Raw genomic sequence first — 19,047 nt, 5'->3', positions numbered from 1 at the left:
ATAAGCATAGCCAGCATAGCACAAGATAACGGCATAGCATATCATAGCGGTAAGAATAGCATATCAGCATATCATAGCGGCAAAGAATAGCATCAGCATTAGAATCGCATAGCATAGCAGTATACATAGCAGTATAACATAACACAGCAGTAAGCACAGCACAACAACACAGCATAGCAGCATAACATAGCATAGCAGCATAGCAGCATGGCAGCATAGCATAGCATAGCATAGCACAGCAGCATGACATCATAGGCCATGGCAGCATAGCATAGCATAGCATAGCACAGCAGCATGACATCATAGGCCATGGCGATAGCATACGTAGCCGCATGTACACGTCAGTGCCTGGTAACACGATGCGCCGCCGCGGCGGTACACGTTCGCTTCATCGCGCAGACGACGGACGCGTTCGCCCCCGCTTGGGTGTAGCTCACCTGTCGTGAGCTTCGCGAACCATTCACGCTATTCGTCAATGTCGCCGGTGTCTTACACCACGGCGCCATTGATTGGGGATTTTTAAACAGGCTCGCGGTCGACCACCGAAGCCACAGCAGCTCGTGCAGTCTGGCGAAAAAGCGGCACCGGCATGGGCGCTGGGCCTTCCGGAGTGCGGTGCACAGCGCGCACACCCTGTGCACAGTTTGTGCACAGTGAGCTCAGCGCCCGAGGCCGATGCAGCGCATGGCTGACGCGGCCGCGGCGGTGTTTCACCTCCGCTGACCAGCCACGCGGCAGTGCTGCGGCGGGTGTTTTGGATGCGAGGACAGGGCTGGCACGGAGCTGGGGCAGAGCTGCAAGAGATGGGGCAGGGCTGGCACGGAGCTGGGGCAGAGCTGCAAGAGATGGAGCAGAGCTGGCACGGAGCTGGGGCAGAGCTGCAAGAGATGGAGCAGAGCTGGCACGGAGCTGGGGCAGAGCTGCAAGAGATGGAGCAGAGCTGGCACGGAGCTGGGGCAGAACTGCAAGAGATGGAGCAAAGCCGGCGGCGGAGCGCGCACTGACCCAGTGGCGTGGGGCGGGAACGAGGCCGTCAGATCACGACACGGTGCCTGTGTACCGGCACTAACTGTCCGCTCGTTGCCGCGGGCGGCACGCTCCCGTCGTTAGGATGAGCGGGCAGAGGTCGGCCGCTGGCAGCGGTGACGGCAGAGACAGACAGACGGGGATCGCCCGGCGACGCTCGCCGCACTACTCGGCGCATTCAGACAATATCTCCGTATATCGCTGCAGCGCACCAGCGGCTGCTGTGCGGGCCGCGGACAATGGGCGGTGGGCGCACGACTGCTCCCGGCTTTGACCCCGCTCACATTGTTGACCCACGCCGGCACTCAAGGGGCCTTGTGTGGTGATGTGATCATTGTCTCGCACCCGGAGCGCTGCCCAGTACGGGCCAGCCGTGGCCTTTCACCCGACAGCAATGCCCGGAACAATGCGCCGGAGCGGCGCGAGAGGTGGTCGAGAGCACGCCGTGGCCACGCTACCCCTCTGGAAGTGTAACTGGGTACAGCCACGCGGCGCCTCTGGGAGTGTATCTGGTTACGGCCGCGAGGCCCCTCTGGGAAAAACGCACAGAATGTGTACGCACGCAAAAACGCACAGAGTGTGTATATCAGATCTACACACAAAACACACAGATACAGACCTAACCACCATGTGCACATTCACCGAACATATGCGCTACGCACCCAGATATACACAGACGGAGCATATACACAAAGATGCACAGACACATACAACTGAAACTGAACTGAAATGTCCACACCATTACCATCAGAATGATCAGTTGACTGCAGTTCAGCTATCCGGTCAAGAACACACCGGGTGTCATGGGCAGATGACCCGTGCATACCGCCGCTGCCAGGCCGCTGCCGACCGGCGCCCCCACCAAGCTGTGACGCCCGGGGGCGGCCTGCCGGCGGTGCAGGGGTGTACCGGGCACACACCGGCACAGTGTCACAGTGCGCGGGCGTCATGCTACACAGCATGCTATGCAGCGAGGTGGGCCGGCAGCTGCGTGAGAGACGACTCACATCAGCTCCGAACAGAATGCTTCCTGTGATTGGCACCTGCAAAACCACGAGAACACGGGGTAAACGCAAAATGCTGCAGGTGGGGTGTCGCTGATCACGACCACTACGTTTGCAGCTGCCGGGCCCGGCCGCGGCATGAGGGGGAGGGGGGGGGGGGGGTACCGAGTGACGTCACTACATCGACGCGGTTTTGGTACATGACAGCTGACAAACCACGCAAAGTGTGACAAACGACATCGGCTTTGATTAAGCGAATCCAATCCCTTCTTAGGCTGCTTGACCTCAGGTCAGACATTGTGAGGGATCTCAATGCAGCATTGTAAAGCCACGTCGCACATCGCATAAGAGACTCCGTAGCCTCACGCCGCCTGTAAAAACTGAGAGCTGAGAGCCCGTGACGGCGACATCAGTTCTCTACGCTCAGTCATGCAATCCGTCGTTATATCGGCCCGAAGCATGGCAACTGTTTTTTTGTTTTCCGTCGGACAGGCTGGTCCGAATAGCAGACCGTTACGTCCACGCAAAGCCACATTGGCGTTTCGCGGGCTTCCGTCCATTGTTTCTTGTACTGGTGAAGCTCTGCATAGATAGTGCCATTTTTCACAAGGCTTTTCACAAGACAACGCACGTAGTTAGGCACTCATGAAGCACAAAAATTTACTTTTCAAGTCCACGGACTTTTGCGGCCCGCATATGCGAAACTCAAATCCAGAGCTGAATCCTATTCAAAGCCGGCTTCGGTTTATGCACGATAAGCATCCTAACGCTGGTATATATCCTCCAACCACACCTGTGCTTCTGATCCCCACCTGAACGGCCTATCTCTGTCTGCGCCCGAGCTGACCACCTCTGCCCTTGGGGGTCCAGCTGACCACCTCTGCCCTTAAGGGCTCCAGCTGACCACCTCTGCCTTAAGGGCTCCAGCTGACCACCTCTGCCCTTAAGGGCTCCAGCTGACCACCTCTGCCCTTAAGGGCTCCAGCTGACCACCTCTGCCCTTAAGGGCTCCAGCTGACCACCGCTGTACGTAGGACCCCAGCTGACCACCTCTGCCCTAAGAGCCCTAGCTGACCACTTCTGCCCTCGGGGCTCCAGCTGACCACCTCTGCCCTTCGGGCTCCAGCTGACCACCTCTGCCCTCGGGGCTCCAGCTGACCACCTCTGCCCTTCGGGCTCCAGCTGACCACTTCTGCCCTCGGGGCTCCAGCTGACCACCTCTGCCCGTAGAGTCCCAGCTGACCACCTCTGTCCGTAGGGCACCTCTGCTCGAAGGGCCCTAGGTGACCACCTCTGCCCTTTGCGGCTCCAGCTGACCACCTCTGCTTTTGGGGACTCCAGCTGATCACCCTGTCCTCCGCACCAGGTACTGGACCATCGACCGGACCATCAGCAAGTCGGGTTCAGCCGCCAAGGGCACGTACCAGCACATACGCCGCTCGTGCCGCGAGCGGGGCCTGCTGTTCGAGGACCCTGACTTCCCGGCCTCCGGTCAGGCGCTGGGCAAGAAGCCACCGCCGCACGGTGTCGTCTGGCTCCGACCGCACGTGAGTGCCCACGGCGGGCGGAAGGAGGGAGGGGGAGGCAGTGTTGAGTGGTCTGGTCTTGGTCTGGCTTCGACCGCACGTGAGTGCCCACGGCGGGCGGAAGGAGGGAGGGGGAGGCAGTGTTAAGTGGTTTGATGAGAAGTGGCGTATATGATGGCGTAAAGTAGCTTTGTAATAATATGGTGATATTAATAGGTAGAAATGGTTGTGTAATGATAGTCTGTTACTATAGTGTAGAATGAATAGGATAAATCGATATATTTCTAAATAGCGTATTAATAAACATGTTCTATGATGTTTTTAGGGGCGGGACTATATATATATATATATATATATATATATATATATATATATATATATATATATATATATAAATGCACTTGAGGTGCTGTTCTTTGCGAGGCTGTTCTTTAGACCTAATTAGCGACGTCAAATCCCATTTATTTATCATCGTTTGCGGTTTCGACCCATTTGCGTTTAAATTTGTCATTTACAAAATGGTTTGCTGAATTTAAAAAAATGTGAGACCAGAGTCGGAACGCAAACAGATGTGTTGTTCATAGATGGTAGCGTTTTTTTTCCTCATGACCTGGATATGATATATGTACTAGTGCACGGTCTAACATCACAAAAAATCTCCATTCTATTGGGCCTATGACTGCAGCGTATGCCGAATGACCTGACGTAGAATCACACCGATCCTGCTTTTGAATAAAGCATAGGCGCGACTAAGCATTTGCACAGACCGAGTCAAGTGGTCAAGTTGCGGCCCATGGAGGAGCTGCTGCCCGATTTTTACCGGGCTTTTCAGGGATGGCGATAAGCTCAGTTGTGGCGTAGTTTTCAAACATCGAGTGAAACCCCCAATGACTTTTACCCTCAGCTGAAAGTACTGGGGTTGGGAAAACGACAATTGGAGCTAGCGTAATTTCCAGAGCATTGGCTTATCCAAGTAAAGCCCGCAGCACGACACCACTGCCAGACTGGAAGAGACGTCTTGCCACCCAATGCGCTGTGTTCTCAGGGTTTGGTGCACTGACCACGCTCCCTCCCAGCCTATTCTGTAGCAGACTTCTGCAGATTTCGCGTCTCTCCAGGATGTCTCTGACTTCTCTGTGCTCGCTCAGAATACCCCTAATTTCTCAACGGCATGGTTGTCCTGTGTCTCATAAGGAGACCTCTACCCCTCTCCCTCCCAAATCTTGCCTCTTCTAGATCTCCGCAGTGGACCCCTCGCCGTTTTACAAGGTCTTTAGAAGACATTTCGCACGATTCGTGTCTTTCGGAAGAATTGACACCTCCGTGCCCTCTTAAGAGTCGCGCACTAGTTTTGGGTGCGCTTAGGAGACTCCTAGCAGCTAACGCCTCTGCGTCTCTTCGATAGATATTTAACCCTCCTGTGTATCCGAGGGAGATCGTACGACTCTCCAGTGTGCTCTCGAAAGATCATATGACTCCTGCATCTCCCAATGAGACTACTGACTCTTCCGCGTCCCTTCAGAAAAAATGCGTACTTTCCTATCTTCTTAGGAGACCGCTGTTTCCTCTGAGTCTCCCCAGTAGACCCATGACCGTCCTGTGCTGTGTCTGGAGACCCCTCACTCCACGTGTCCCCTCAGAACACCTCTGACGCCGCTATTGCTCCCTCAGGAGACCCCTCACCCCCACGTGTCCCCTCAGAACACCTCTGACGCCGCTATTGCTCCCTCAGGAGACCCCTCACCCCACGTGTCCCCTCAGAACACCTCTGACGCCGCTATTGCTCCCTCAGGAGACCCCTCACTCCACGTGTCCCCTCAGAACACCTCTGACGCCGCTATTGCTCCCTCAGGAGACCCCTCACCCCACGTGTCCCCTCAGAACACCTCTGACGCCGCTATTGCTCCCTCAGGAGACCCCTCACCCCACGTGTCCCCTCAGAACACCTCTGACGCCGCTATTGCTCCCTCAGGAGACCCCTCACTCCACGTGTCCCCTCAGAACACCTCTGACGCCGCTATTGCTCCCTCAGGAGACCCCTCACTCCACGTGTCCCCTCAGAACACCTCTGACGCCGCTATTGCTCCCTCAGGAGACCCCTCACCCCACGTGTCCCCTCAGAACACCTCTGACGCCGCTATTGCTCCCTCAGGAGACCCCTCACTCCACGTGTCCCCTCAGAACACCTCTGACGCCGCTATTGCTCCCTCAGGAGACCCCTCACCCCACGTGTCCCCTCAGAACACCTCTGACGCCGCTATTGCTCCCTCAGGAGACCCCTCACCCCACGTGTCCCCTCAGAACACCTCTGACGCCGCTGATGCCTCCTCAGGGGACCCCTCACTGCACGTGTCCCCTCAGAGCGTCTCTGACGCCGCTGATGCCTCCTCAGGAGATCGTCGACCGTCCCCGCTTCATCTCGGACAGCAGCGGTCGGTTTGACGTGGAGCGGGGCGAGCTGGGAGACATCTGGCTGCTGCAGGCCGTCTCCACGCTGACCTTGACCCCGCGCTTCCTGGACCGGGTCGTGCCGCCGGACCAGTCGTTCGAGCAGGATTACTGCGGCCTGTTCAGGTCAGACGAGAGGCGCAGTGGCGGCGGCGCAGTGGCGGCGGCGCAGCGCGCCGGCCGTAGCGCACCGGCCGTAGCGCGCCGGCCGTAGTGCGCCGGCCGTAGCGCGCCGGCTGGAGCGCAACGGCCGTAGCGTACCGGCCGTAGCGTACCGGCCGTAGCGCGCCGGCCGGAGCGCACCGGCCGTAACACAGTCAGACGGCCGACACCGGCGTCATGTCGTCACGCCTGGCGTGCTGTTTGAGCTCATTTGATGGCTTTATCCTCATTGTGATGACATGTTTGGAAGCTGATTTGATCAAACGATGCAAAGTTATTAAAAGTGTGAATTGGGAGCTTAAGGCAACGCTGTCAAAACTGCAGGAATAGATTCCCAATTGCGAGGAAAGTACAATGCCATGCCGCCTGTCCAACGTGCAGCCACAAGAATGGCGTGATTAATATAGGCTGGCAAAACTGGATGATAAGCCTGCGTTTTTTGAACTTCACGTTTCGAACGCTACATTACAATTAATTGGTTAAATCGTTGCTCACGCCGCGGGAGCGATAGGGTGTTCAGCTGACGGTTGCTGACAGACATGGTAAACAGACAGACTGTCATGGCGTCGTGTAAGTGTGACGCTCTCGTGCAATGCTGGGGCCTTATGTCATCATGAGCTACAGCATGGTCATGATCTCTCACTGTGGTGATCACACTGCCTTTAACAAGGGTTATTACAACGATAACACGGCTTTTAGTTGTCTATTTGCGTCATCTTTACAAGCATTCACGCGATTTGCCGCAATGAACAATAGACATTTTTGACAATCATCATAGTTGGTGGATCACTAGCCCAAATGTTTCGTGCCCAAGGTATCAGGGAACGTGACATCGAAAATCTGATCGAACCGAATCTGATCTGCCCTGTTTTAGCCTGACTTGGTTCAAAGCTATCAGGCCTGACCTGAAGCAATCATACCAAACACGGAATGCTCGGACCTGACCTGCAACCTGACTACCTGATCTTTCCCTGACCTGATCTGACCTGATCCTGAGTGACCCACCCTGCGGCCCGGCCCGACCCCTGACTCAGTGCGCGCCGTTGCAGGTTCCGGTTCTGGCACTTCGGCGAGTGGGTGGAGGTGATGGTGGATGACCGCCTGCCGACCCACCGCGGCCGCCTGCTGTACGCGCACTCCTCCGACCCGGCCGAGTTCTGGTCCGCCTTGCTCGAGAAGGCCTATGCCAAGTGAGTGCCGGCTGTGGGCCCCAGCCGGCCTGAGGTCGGGTCAGGTTGGCTGGCCCATACGCAGGTGGCCTAGTCTCAGCGAGAGGTGTCAACGTCACTTTAGTGCTGGGTGGAGCTTGATTCAGCTTGTATTGTCTGGATGGAGACGGCCTAAAGTCATGTGAACATCTGGAAAATGGCGTTGCGTTGCTTTGCAGTGTTCGTATAATTGCTCAAACGCTAGCTGTCGTTTTCATGCTGTGTATATATATATATATATATATATATATATATATATATAAACATGCATGTTTTACATATAATGCACACACACACACACACACACACACACACACACACACACACACCACACACACACACACACACACCACACACACACACACACACACACACACACACACACACACACACACACACACACACACACACACACACACACACACACACACACACACACACACACACACACACACACACACACACACACACGCACGCACATATATATATATATATATATATATATATATATATATATATATATATATATATATTAACCCCTCTTCCCCGCGACGCTTCAAGACAGTTCACTGCATGTAAATGTTTTGCAAAGCCGTCTTGTGAATGTAATGTGCGTACGTTTTTGGCAGGTTCTACGGCTCGTACGAGAGCCTGCACCAGAACTCGACGACGCTGGCCCTGCAAGATCTGACGGGAGGTATCGTGCAGAGCTTCAGCCTGCAGCAGCAGGAGACGTACGTCATCTACCAGGTGCTCAACAGCGCCGTCCCCCGCTCCAGCCTCATCGTGGCCAGCATACACATCGTGAGTGCGCCGGCTCCGAGTCCTGCAGTCGTGGACTCCGGCGTCCTGGGGCGAGTCCGCCCCGGACTCGCGCCGGGGTCAGTCCGGCCGCGTGCTGTCCGCGGGTCGGAGCCGAAGTCTCCGCCGCTCCACACCGCGCTGTGTCCAGATGTTTCTGGTAGCGGGTGACGGACCGTCTGGTCCATGATATGTCGAACTCTTGACATCTTGCAATCTATTTGGCTTGAACAAAAGTGCTGGGGATTATTAAACGGGCTTGACGTGAGCGAAAGGATTAAACCAGGCACTACGGCCTGGGGCGCTTTTTTAATGAAGTAACAACCTGTCGTGCTGCAAAAAGCGCAGTTCGCAATGTTGTGGGCCAAATGAGGTGCAAGATGTCAAGAGTTTGACATAAAATGGAACTCCCTGCCGACTTACATGTTTGCAACACGACAGGTTGTTACTTCATTAAGCGGTTGCACCGCGGGTCGTGGTGGTCGGTTTATTCTTATGCCTCATCTCCAGAGTTTCGTTTAATCAGTGATTAGTGATTTTTGTGATTTTTTGTGATCCCAGTGATTTTTGTTGGAGCCTGTGTATTTCCGCCGTGGCCCGGGACTGTAGCCGCGTCACCGCGACGCCGTGGGCTCCGCGGTTCGCCTCCCCCGACTGACGTCAAGACGGCGTGTCTGGCAGGAGCGGGACACGAAGCGGCACCTGCGGCTGCGGAACGGCCTGGTGACCCAGCACGCCTACAGCGTGACCGGCCTGGCGCGGGTCAGAAGCAAGCTGGGGGAGACGCCGCTGGTCAGGTAAGGATGGACGCGGAGGCGAAGGCCTGGCGCGGGTCCGAAGCAGGCTGGAAGAGACGCCGCTGGTCAGGTTTAGGGTGGACGCCGGAGCCACGGCGGTGGACACCGATGCAGTGCTCCCGCGGCACAGCCGGCTGCCGCGCATGCCGTATACGTTCCAGGACTGTGCTGTGGCGCTCAGCTCGTTCGTTGGTAACTCTCTGTTGGACAAATCGTAGCGAACGTTTCGCTGCACCGGCAAATGGCACGCAGATACAAGCGTATGACATAAGCAAGAACCAGTGACTGCACGAAAATTCATCAATCGTGTCAGCGGAAACGAATATATCTAGTGTATGTAAATTTGACAAATGCAGTATTCACGCAGTGTTGTCCAAAACATTGGCTATGATAAGGACCTCAGTTTGGCCTCTTCGGAGTGTTACCCAAAATTGCAAGTGTTCGAGTTTCGTACCGTACCTTAAAGTCTAGTTCTGAGGCCGCGGAATTTCATGGTGCTTTCCGCAGTCAAAGACGATTCTGTTGAGGCTCGTACCGTTACCTGGCTGTGCTTGGCCCCGTGTCGATGCGCTCCCAGGCCTCGTCCGTCAGTGACCGGCGCCCGCTCCCACAGATTGCGGAACCCCTGGGGCAAGGGCGAGTGGAACGGGCCCTGGAGCGAGCGGAGCTGGGAGTGGGACAGTCTCAGTGACCGGGACAAGGACCTGCTCAGCGTTCGGGTCGCCAACGATGGCGAGTTCTGGTGAGTCGTCAGACAGCGAGGAGAAGTTCTTGGTATTCGGATGGGCGTTGCTCTAGTGACTTACTAATGAGGGATGGAGAATTTCGGTGACCTATCAAGCAGAAACAAGATATTTCTAGTGAGTCTTCAGCCAATGTCGACGAGCTTTTGATGGATGCTTATCCAGTAATGTTATGTGTGCCGTCACTGTCCTCAGCGTAATCGTGGGGGCCTTGCCATTGGTGTGCTCTCGATAACCTCTGTTGTTATCTTTGCACATTAAATGACCTCCGTGTGGGTTCAACAACGTGTGTATGGGTTCAATGACCTCTATATGGGCTCAATGGCCTCTGCGTGGTTTAAATGAGCCCCGCTGGTTTGCCTGACCACCCTGCACTGTCACTGACCTCCGACACCTCCTGTGACGGCGGCTCGTCCCTGGCAGGATGTCGTTCGATGACTTCGCCCGCGTGTTCACGCACCTGGACCTGGTGCACATCGGGCCGGACGACTGGATGAACGAGAGCTGTCTGCACAGCAAGAAGCCATGGCGGGCGGTGCTGGCGCGCCGACGCTGGCGGACCGGGCACAACGCCGGCGGCGGCCCCAGCTGTGGTGCGTGCGCTCCTCCCGTGGCTGCGCCGCGCTGCCGCTGCCATGGGAGATCCTCCGGGAGCAGGGGCTGCGGCTCAGGTCTCAGAGCAATGCAGGAGCTTACCGTCTTGGGAACAAGCACAAGAATGTGCCGTTTTAGGTACTCTGGCGGCGGCGGGCTGTCAATCCTGCGGCTTTTAGAACGGCTAAGAGCACCGCTCTGAGAACTGTCGGGGGACCAGGGATAACCGCCTTGAAGACTCAGATGGGCTGAGGTGGCAGTCTAAAGAAGACCCAGAGGGGTGGGGGTCTCAAGAAAGTACGACAGGTCACAGTGCATCGTTACGACGGCTGCAGTTGCACAATGACAGCTGACACCAACGGCTTTTGTGTGCATTATCACGGGTCAGGCTTGGGGCTCGGTTAAAAGAAGTGTTCCACACTTGTATTGGGTTTTTACTGTAATAGTCGCCTTGAAGATCATTCGATGGTTCACAACTCTACTATTCTTGAGACCCCCCACGCTATTTCGAGCTACACGCTTGCAAGGATGTGCAGACCATTTGGAGGAGACTTTTCAAGGTCACCCAGGTATCCATGATACCGTCACAGTTTCATTCCAATCCTGTCATTCCATTGACCATGCAGTGACCTAGGCCAATGCGTAAACCAGTTGGCGAGTCATGCATATCTGACGTTCGTGAGTACGATTTCCAAATGTCACGGCCCTCAGCTGTCTCTCAAACAGTGCTCCGCAAGATGACGTGATCAAACAATGATGCACTGGGCAGCATATTTACTTAACAGAGAAAGCGTGTTGTCTAGAGCACTTTTCACTTAAAAACATACCAACAGCTGTACGTAAGCTTATTTCATCAAGCTGATGCTTGCTACAATATCTTAAAACGCGGAACATTTCGTTTAAGATTGAATCGGATCGGACCGGTCGGGTCAGGCCACATCAGGCAGAGCCGGAATTGCACATGTTGCTTGCCTATGAAGAATGAACACACATGGCGGATTAGGCGGCTGTGGCATGTCACGCCCACGAAATCACTTCAAGAAATACCATTCGAAAGGCCTTTGCAGTATTCGGCCTGGTGGGTGATTTGTGTAAGGCTTTTGCGCACATCCACTCTGTCAATCAGCTTTGAGATCTTTCAAACGCATTCCTCATGTCGGTCGCATACATTTTTACGTTCCCACGGCTCCTTACTTCCTCACATTTTTGTGCTATTTTCTAGTCATAGTGGTTCCATGTCACAACAATTTGCCCAGCTGCTTGTCAGCCACCAGGCACGTCCAAAGAGATTAATCATTGAGCTCATGTGCTTGTTTTCAGCAGCTGATAGCCACAGGACACGTAAAAATCACCATGCTTCTAAACCGCACATACCACTGCCGTTTTCGGGAGAGCTGGACGTCGAGCTGGACGACCAGACAATCCCAGAATGACAGCGTTTGCCGCAAACCCCGACCCATCCATTCACCACTTGTCTGACCACGTCACATCGCGTCACGTCACGTCGCGTCATGACACAGCAGATGCTGTCCGCCGGACCCAGCGCCCTCGCAGGCCCTCCTCTCCTCTCCCCGGGCACCGCACCTGGGCTCACCACTGACCCGGGGTTGACGACTGCTGCCAGCCTCACAGGGCCCGGCGCATGTGTTTGGTTGATTGGCGTTTGCTCGGTTAAACCCATTGGGTGTACGTTTGGACATATTTTTCCGGTCTCCCTCTAACCTATCGAGCGTTTTCCGATGATACGTTCACCTGTGTGTGTTGTCTATGCACCGTAGTGCAGTGGAATACCACGTGCCTTGTTTTCACCTGACAGACACGGCGGCGCAGAACCCGCTGTTCCACATTCAGATCCCGCCTCATTCGGCCAACAAGTATCACATTGTGGTGTCACTAACACCGCCTTGTTTTCATCCGACAGAGACGGCGGCGCAGAACCCGCAGTTCCACATCCAGATCCCGCGCAGTTCGGCCAACAAGTGTCACGTGGTGGTGTCACTGACACAGGAGTACGACACGCTACCGCCGGACGACGTCAAGAAGAAGCGGCGTCAGCTGGCGGCTATCGGCTTCTCCGTGTACGGAGTGCCCCACACCTGTCACCGGCTCACCAAGGAGATCATGATCACGAACGTGAGTCGCCTGCGGTGGTCGTGGCAGACCGAGCCCCAGACGATCTGGGAGTGGTGCACGAGCGTATTGTGTCTTCTCTGACCTTCCTTTGACTTGTGCATTGATGGGTGGCTAGCCCTGCCGCGGGCCAGGTCCATGCTGCATTTCTGCTAATTCGACCTTGACCTGCCACTGTTGCGTTTTTACCGCCATTGACTCGACCTTTGCCGTATCCCACTGTTTTGGTCCTGACTCGGGTATTTGCAGCTCTTGATGTCCTGGTACTAGCCCAAGCAGATAATGTGGCCTTGGCTGGCCCAGAGCTGACCAAAGCTTTGATGTGTTCCTGTCGATCTGACCTTGACCGCACCATCTCTGACCCTGCTAACCTGTCCGCGACCGGACCTCTTCTGACGCTGCTGTGAAGGTACCCCCGGACGGGACAGCGTACACGTATAAACGGGAGACCCGTCCTTAACCTGCGCTCGACCCGCCCCGCTCGCGCCACAGAAGCCGCTGGACGTGACGGCCTACACGTGCACCCGCGAGACAGCCACCTTCTTCACCCTGCCGCCCGGCGACTACATCGTGGTGCCGCAGACGGCGCAGCCCAACAGGGACGCCAAGTTCCTCTTCAGAGTCCTGACCGACGAGCAGAGCAACATCTGGTGAGCGAGGCTCGCTGCTCGCTGCGCGGCGGGAGAGTCGGGCGGAAAGATAGGGCAGGTGGCATCATGGCGATCGGGGCGACGTCTGGTGGTGATGACGCGCGTTTGTACATGAATTAATGCCAGGTGGGTGTGAATGTAGAGTAAGTGGGGAGATCTGGCCGTAGGTGAGGTGCAGGAATCGGTTTATTATTGGAAACGACAGTAAATCACGAAAGAAGAGTGATGCCTAGTAGTTGGATGGAATGTTTCTCGTTTGTCAGGGCTTGAAAGGGACCACCAACAACACGCCTGCTGGCTGCCGTGGACAATACGACGCATCAGCCAGCCCAACAGGCCTGGAAAGGTCCGATTCCTTGAGCAGTGATGTTATATGGTCGCTGAGCTGGCATCTCTGCGCGTTTGTAAAGTCGCGAAACAGCTGATGACGCGCCGGGCGCTGATTTCAGGGAGGTGAACGAGGACAACATGGTGTTCCGGCCCGTCTCCTCGGATACCATCGAGGACAGCATACGATATGTGAGCCCATACGATATTTGAGATCACACGCGTCAAAGAGATCATCTTCAGACGCACAGTAAACGTTAGGTCACGTGATGCCGTTGCTTGCGCTTGTCGATTACTTGCCACATCATGACCACATGTAACTGGCTCGTTGTCGAAGCACTCCCTGGCAGCGTTGGTAATAAATGCGCTCCAATAATGGAGATCAAGTGCAAATTTGCTGTGACTTACAGGAAAGGCCAAAAGAGTAGGAAAGGCGACAAATCTGCGTGATCCTTGCACCACTTTACATCGAGCGGTATGGGTGTGAGGGCAGGCGGAAAGAGATACGAAAGCAACGATGGCCCCATTTCCGACGCCAGGAAAGAGAGCGGGCGGTGTAGGTTACGTTCCTTCTTGCTCTGTTTCGTTATTAGCATTCGGACGTGTTTACAAGTAAATGAGCCCTGACTTGGCCCACAGCCCGACTCGCGTCTGATCCTGGCCAAGCTGGTCGCCAAGTATCCTCCGGACGTGGACTCGGTGATCCTGCTGAAGATTCTAAAGACGCACTGGAAGGGAGGTAGACAAAGTGAGTCTCTGGTGCCATCGGAGGAGGCTCGTCTTAGCACCGCGTGCACCCCAGGTTCTTCGATCTGACTACCACTACTTGATGTCCAGGAGTTCATGGCGTGCGTCATGTATTGGAAGATGCTTTTATTTAATTATTACGAGTATCGGTTAGCCGAGCTTGAGCTGATTGCTCGTTCCTTTCAGCATGACTCGGGAATCAACCATTGTCTGTCATTCAGGCACGTTTCGTGGGTTATTACCAGCCTCCTTGAGATTTAATAGCATTTGTCAAGAAAATTGTCATGGCAACTAACGTTTATCCGTGTTGAGCTGCAAGTTTGCCCTGAAAACGCCTATGCGCCATGCTAAGCTCCTACAGCTTGGAACAGAGCCGCCCCATTCTACACAGTTCTGCTTAGTGCTCTGATGACGTCCTGATGACGCTCTGGTGAGGTCCATCTGTCTCCTCCGCAGCGTTTCACTCCGACAAGCCGAGCCTGGAGTTGTGCAAGTCGCTGATCATGCTGCGCGACTACAGCATCTCGGGCCGTATCAGCCTGTTCGAGATCCCAGCCATCCTGCTCACGCTCCACTACTGGAGGGTTAGTGCCCATCGTGCTCATTCTCCACTATTAGATGGTCATTGCCCTGGACCCGGCTGCTGGAGATAGCGGAACCTTCGGGGCAGACGTGGCCGTCTGGGGATTTCTGCGTCGTTCTCAAGAGTTCGTACATCTCTGCTCGGCCGTCAGTAGAGACTGCCACTTGTGTCCCTTAAGCATTTGCTGTGACCCTCTTAGCTCGATGCGGAATGTGGCGGAGGTTTTCACTTCTCTCGGACTCATGCGTGGTATTGGCCTGTGTTTATCGTATATTCCTGCTCTGTTGTTTGTAAAGAGTTATTTAGACAAAATGTTTAACATTGAAATGGTGGATGCTTTGTGTAAGTGACTTTGATAAGCCTTAATACGATGATTCATCATCCATTTTTCCGTATCTAACATCACTTCATTGGGGCCCGTAATGTTCCAGCTGGCGTTCTTGAAGTACGACAGGAGCCACTCTAACAAGACGTCCAGCTACAACATGCGACCCATCCTGTACGAGGCGGGGGTCACCGTGTCAAACAAGGTACCTGACCACAGTCCTGCTCCGGCAGAAATAACTAAACTACGCCCACCTTCTTATGCCCGCTTGTATCGTTTCATTTACCGCTTGCGGGAGGTTCTTGACCCCCGGATTCCAAGGTTTCTGCGCTCTAAGATGATTCCTTGCCGTTGGCTTTGCTTTAGACTATTACTTTCATCGACTCCTGTCTAAATGAACCAGTGGTAATTAGTCACTCTCCAGTTTCTTGATAGTTCTCGCCAGGTAACGCGGCAAAGATGGATCCGTCCACTGGGAATTGAACCCATATCTCCAGATAATCCTTAGTCCATTGTGTTCATCGTTACACTAACAGAAACGCCTGAACGATACGACAATACAACGATGTATGAGCGTTTACGACTGAACAACAACGTTATGGTACAGTTCTGTTGGCCCTGCCGTATTACCACAGTGAGCTACGCATGTGGACCCTGGGATTCTCCTGTGGCAGGTTCTGGAGTGAGCTACGCGTGCGGGCCTTGAGATTTCCCTGTGGCAGGCTCTGGTGTGAGCTACGCGTGCGGGCCCTGAGATTCCTCAGTGGCAGGTTCTGGTGTGAGCTACGCATGTGAGCCCTGAGATTCCTCTGTGGCAGGCTCTGGTGTGAGCTACGCGTATGGGCCCGAAATTCTTCTGTGGCAGGCTCTGGTGTGAACTACGCGTGTGGGCCCTGTAATTCCTCTGAGGCAGGTTCTGGAGTGAGCTACGCATGCGGGCCCTGAGATTCCTCTGTGGCAGGTTCTGGTGTGAGCTGCTCGCGTGGGCCCTGAGATTCCCCTGTGGCAGGTTCTGGTGTGAGCTGCTCGTGTGGGCCCTGAGACTCCTCTGTGGCAGGTTCTGGAGTGCCTGATCCTGAGGTTCACCAAGAGCTGCGTGCTGACGGTGGAGAGCTTCCTCATCGCCATGGTGCGGCTGCATTTAGCGCACGAACGCTACCACAGCATCGACACCAAGATGAAGACCAACCCCATCTCGCTAGAGGAGGTCAGTGCTGGGCAGCGAAGCTGGCGTCAGATGGTGTGGTTTGCCGGACTTGTTTAATGATATCCAAACGAATATCCCATGAAGTGTAGAACTCGTGACAGAAAGTATACGACTGTAAAGTAACTGATATGTTTAAAGGATATGTTTGATAGAGATATGCTCGATGCATAAGTTTGCTGTCGGATATCTTGTATACATTGTACGTTTGACACATGATCCGTTCGGTACTTAATTTGTTTCGATAAATGTCCTGTTTGATAAATTCTGTATTTGGTAAGTAATATGTGTCATAAATGAAAGGTTTGCGAAATTAGTTATTGGACAAATGAGATGCAAGGTTAATGCCACGAAGGATAAATATAAATTGTTTATTACGGTGATCATATTTACGAGGATGTGTGTAGGTGATAAAATGTTAATTTTTATTCCTCGCAGAATAACCAGGAAGAGCGGGGCATAGATGCATTATCTGTCCATTTTCCTGGCTATTCTACGTGCAATAAGGCTATTAGCACTGTCCATAGGATAAATGTAAGATAAATGATATAACACAGCCTACCGACAGCACTAGGTCGTGGTGTTTAACGCAGCCCCGTACGCTGACTAAATGCGGCGAAATACAGGACCGCGTAACCCCTTCCCCCCCCCCCCCCCCCTGACAGAGGTGGACCGCGGTGTCATATCACTTCATTGAGAGATTCAAGCTCAGTCATGCGGTTTATGGAGACTGGGGATAGCATGCACATGGCTCAGAGGCAACCCTTGTATTATCGTGGTGAACTCTTCGATTCCTCATTTGTTTATTCGTTTTCCCAACAGGGGTGAAGTTTCATGTTCGGTTGAGAAACGGCGCCGGGTGGGGGATGGGAGTGGGTGGGTGGGTAGGGTGCTGCAGTCCCCAACTTTAAGAGGATGATGAATCCCTCCTTTGCTGATTAGTATCTTATGGCGCGTTGACCGCAGTGACTGTTTTGCGACCATGAAGGAGGCGAATCAAATCAACAAAGAAACTCATCTCCCATTTTCCCTCCTTCTTCAACTTGCTGTTGCGAAACTACATATTTGTCTCTCCGTGCTCAGTAATTGCACGGCATCAAATTCACACATCAACACTAGCTCTGTGTTACTGCGAAAGCGTCCGTTGATTTCCATGAGCTGCTAATTTAAACATGACGTCCCTCTATTGCAGATGATCCTGATGACCATCTACTCCTGATACGGAGCATGGCATCAGCAGTAGTCCATTGGAAAGTCGTGCCTCACGCCGCGTGACTGCACGGTCGGGCCTCACGCCGCGTGACGCCTCCCGCACTGCCGTGCTTTCAGCGCGCATGCGTGAGTTCTCACGGGTGACTGTCGGAGATCATCTTCAGGACGGGTCTACTCAGACCATCTTAAGGACGGGTCTGCCCAGACCAGCGTCAGGACGGGTCTGCTCAGGCCGGTTGTGACAGGCCCCCGCCCACCTCTGAAACGAAGAAGGGGGCTCGTGGGAGGTGTGTGCCCCCGCAGACACGCGGCACGTGCCCTGTACTGGTCTGCACGTGCGTGGACAGGCTGCCGGCGCGCGGCGGACTGCCCCCCCCCCCCCCTTCGAGCTGTTGCCTACTCCATGACGAGTCAGATCGGGAGACACGCGAATGGCGGCACGCTTTGCCCCCTTATCGCGAACGCTGCGCCCGTCGTCTTCGGCCAGTGCTTTAGAGGTGACGTACGCCTTGGCGCACCGGCCTTCGGTGACATTGACGCACGAGGCGGCGTGGAACGTGCGGTCTTCCAGACGGAAGTTAGGGATTCGAGCAACCGCCCGCCCTCAAGACAAGCCGCTCACGCGCAGTGACCATTTTGGTCGATGTGTTAATGTAGCCGTGTACAAAAACAGCTAGGATAACCAGAGATGCATAGAACATGTCAGCGAGATCGGCCAGGGACAGTTTGTGTTGTCGATGGTCTATTATTCCCCTTTTTAGTGAGATTTGAAGCGTTTGCCAGGTCATGCGACCGCACCTCTTCAGTCGCGGAGGGCAGGGTTACGTGGCTGCGTGCATGTCACGTGTGTGCGTGCTAGTGTGCGTGCGGTGCGTGTGCATCTTTGAGACAGCATCGTCTGGCAGCGGACGGATGTGGCAGATGATTGCCGTTTGACTTGTGCCTTGCTCTTCTGTCCTCGTGCAATGTGCATAGTTATTTATCCGCAATTGTGCAACTTTTACCTTGAACTTGTGTTGGTCGAAATATATGCAACCTGCGATTCACGCATTTGCCGCTATCAGATTTACCTTTCAAGCACGCGTCTCGCCAGACTGGTGAAGGGTTGGGTTGAGATTGGGTTGGCACGCTTAGAAGTGTCAGATTTTGGTAAAGTAATCATTTGGTATCAATAATTGATCATTGGGCCCATGAGTGTTATGATTGCGCGCACATGAAAAATGCAGCATTGTCGGTATTTAACAATGAAAAATACCAGCAGCCTGCAATAAATGAAAGGCGGAGAGCTAGAATATTCTCCTGGAGCCTTTTCAGCACGGGATAGTAGCGTAAGCGGTGCGTTTATTTCACCAACACTGCAGCAAAACGTGACAATGAACGTTCAACGGATGCTTGAAAGAACCTTTCTTAAACGCCACAACCTAAAAAAGTGAAATACGGTTGAGCATTCCGGAGAGATGCTGGGAGAGTCCATCCACAAGCGTATGGAACGTACGAAGCGTTCGCCTGAGCTGTAAAGCTCAGACACAGAGTGGGAAACATCCCCTACAATACTTGACA

At 54.1% G+C, this 19,047-nt stretch overlaps 1 protein-coding gene across 1 annotated transcript; it reads left to right on the top strand.

The window, feature by feature from the left end:
• The first annotated feature begins 803 nt into the window (after positions 1-803).
• On the top strand, positions 804-17,717 carry LOC119104345 (calpain-1 catalytic subunit-like). Its single transcript, XM_037228040.1, has 16 exons — positions 804-943; positions 3,397-3,577; positions 5,949-6,130; positions 7,216-7,356; positions 8,004-8,178; positions 8,857-8,972; positions 9,586-9,714; positions 10,139-10,308; positions 12,231-12,442; positions 12,932-13,089; positions 13,539-13,608; positions 14,056-14,164; positions 14,620-14,747; positions 15,178-15,276; positions 16,129-16,278; positions 17,468-17,717. Exons 1-16 carry the CDS (start codon positions 804-806, stop codon positions 17,492-17,494), a joined length of 2,187 nt encoding a protein of 728 aa, XP_037083935.1. The 3' UTR covers positions 17,495-17,717.
• The last annotated feature ends 1,330 nt before the right edge of the window (positions 17,718-19,047 follow it).

This window comes from Pollicipes pollicipes, unplaced genomic scaffold, assembly GCF_011947565.3.
Source record: "Pollicipes pollicipes isolate AB1234 unplaced genomic scaffold, Ppol_2.1 Scaffold_6052;HRSCAF=7182_pilon_pilon_pilon, whole genome shotgun sequence".
Classification (NCBI taxonomy): Eukaryota; Metazoa; Arthropoda; class Thecostraca; order Pollicipedomorpha; family Pollicipedidae; genus Pollicipes; species Pollicipes pollicipes.
This window is presented reverse-complemented; position numbering and strand designations above follow the sequence as displayed.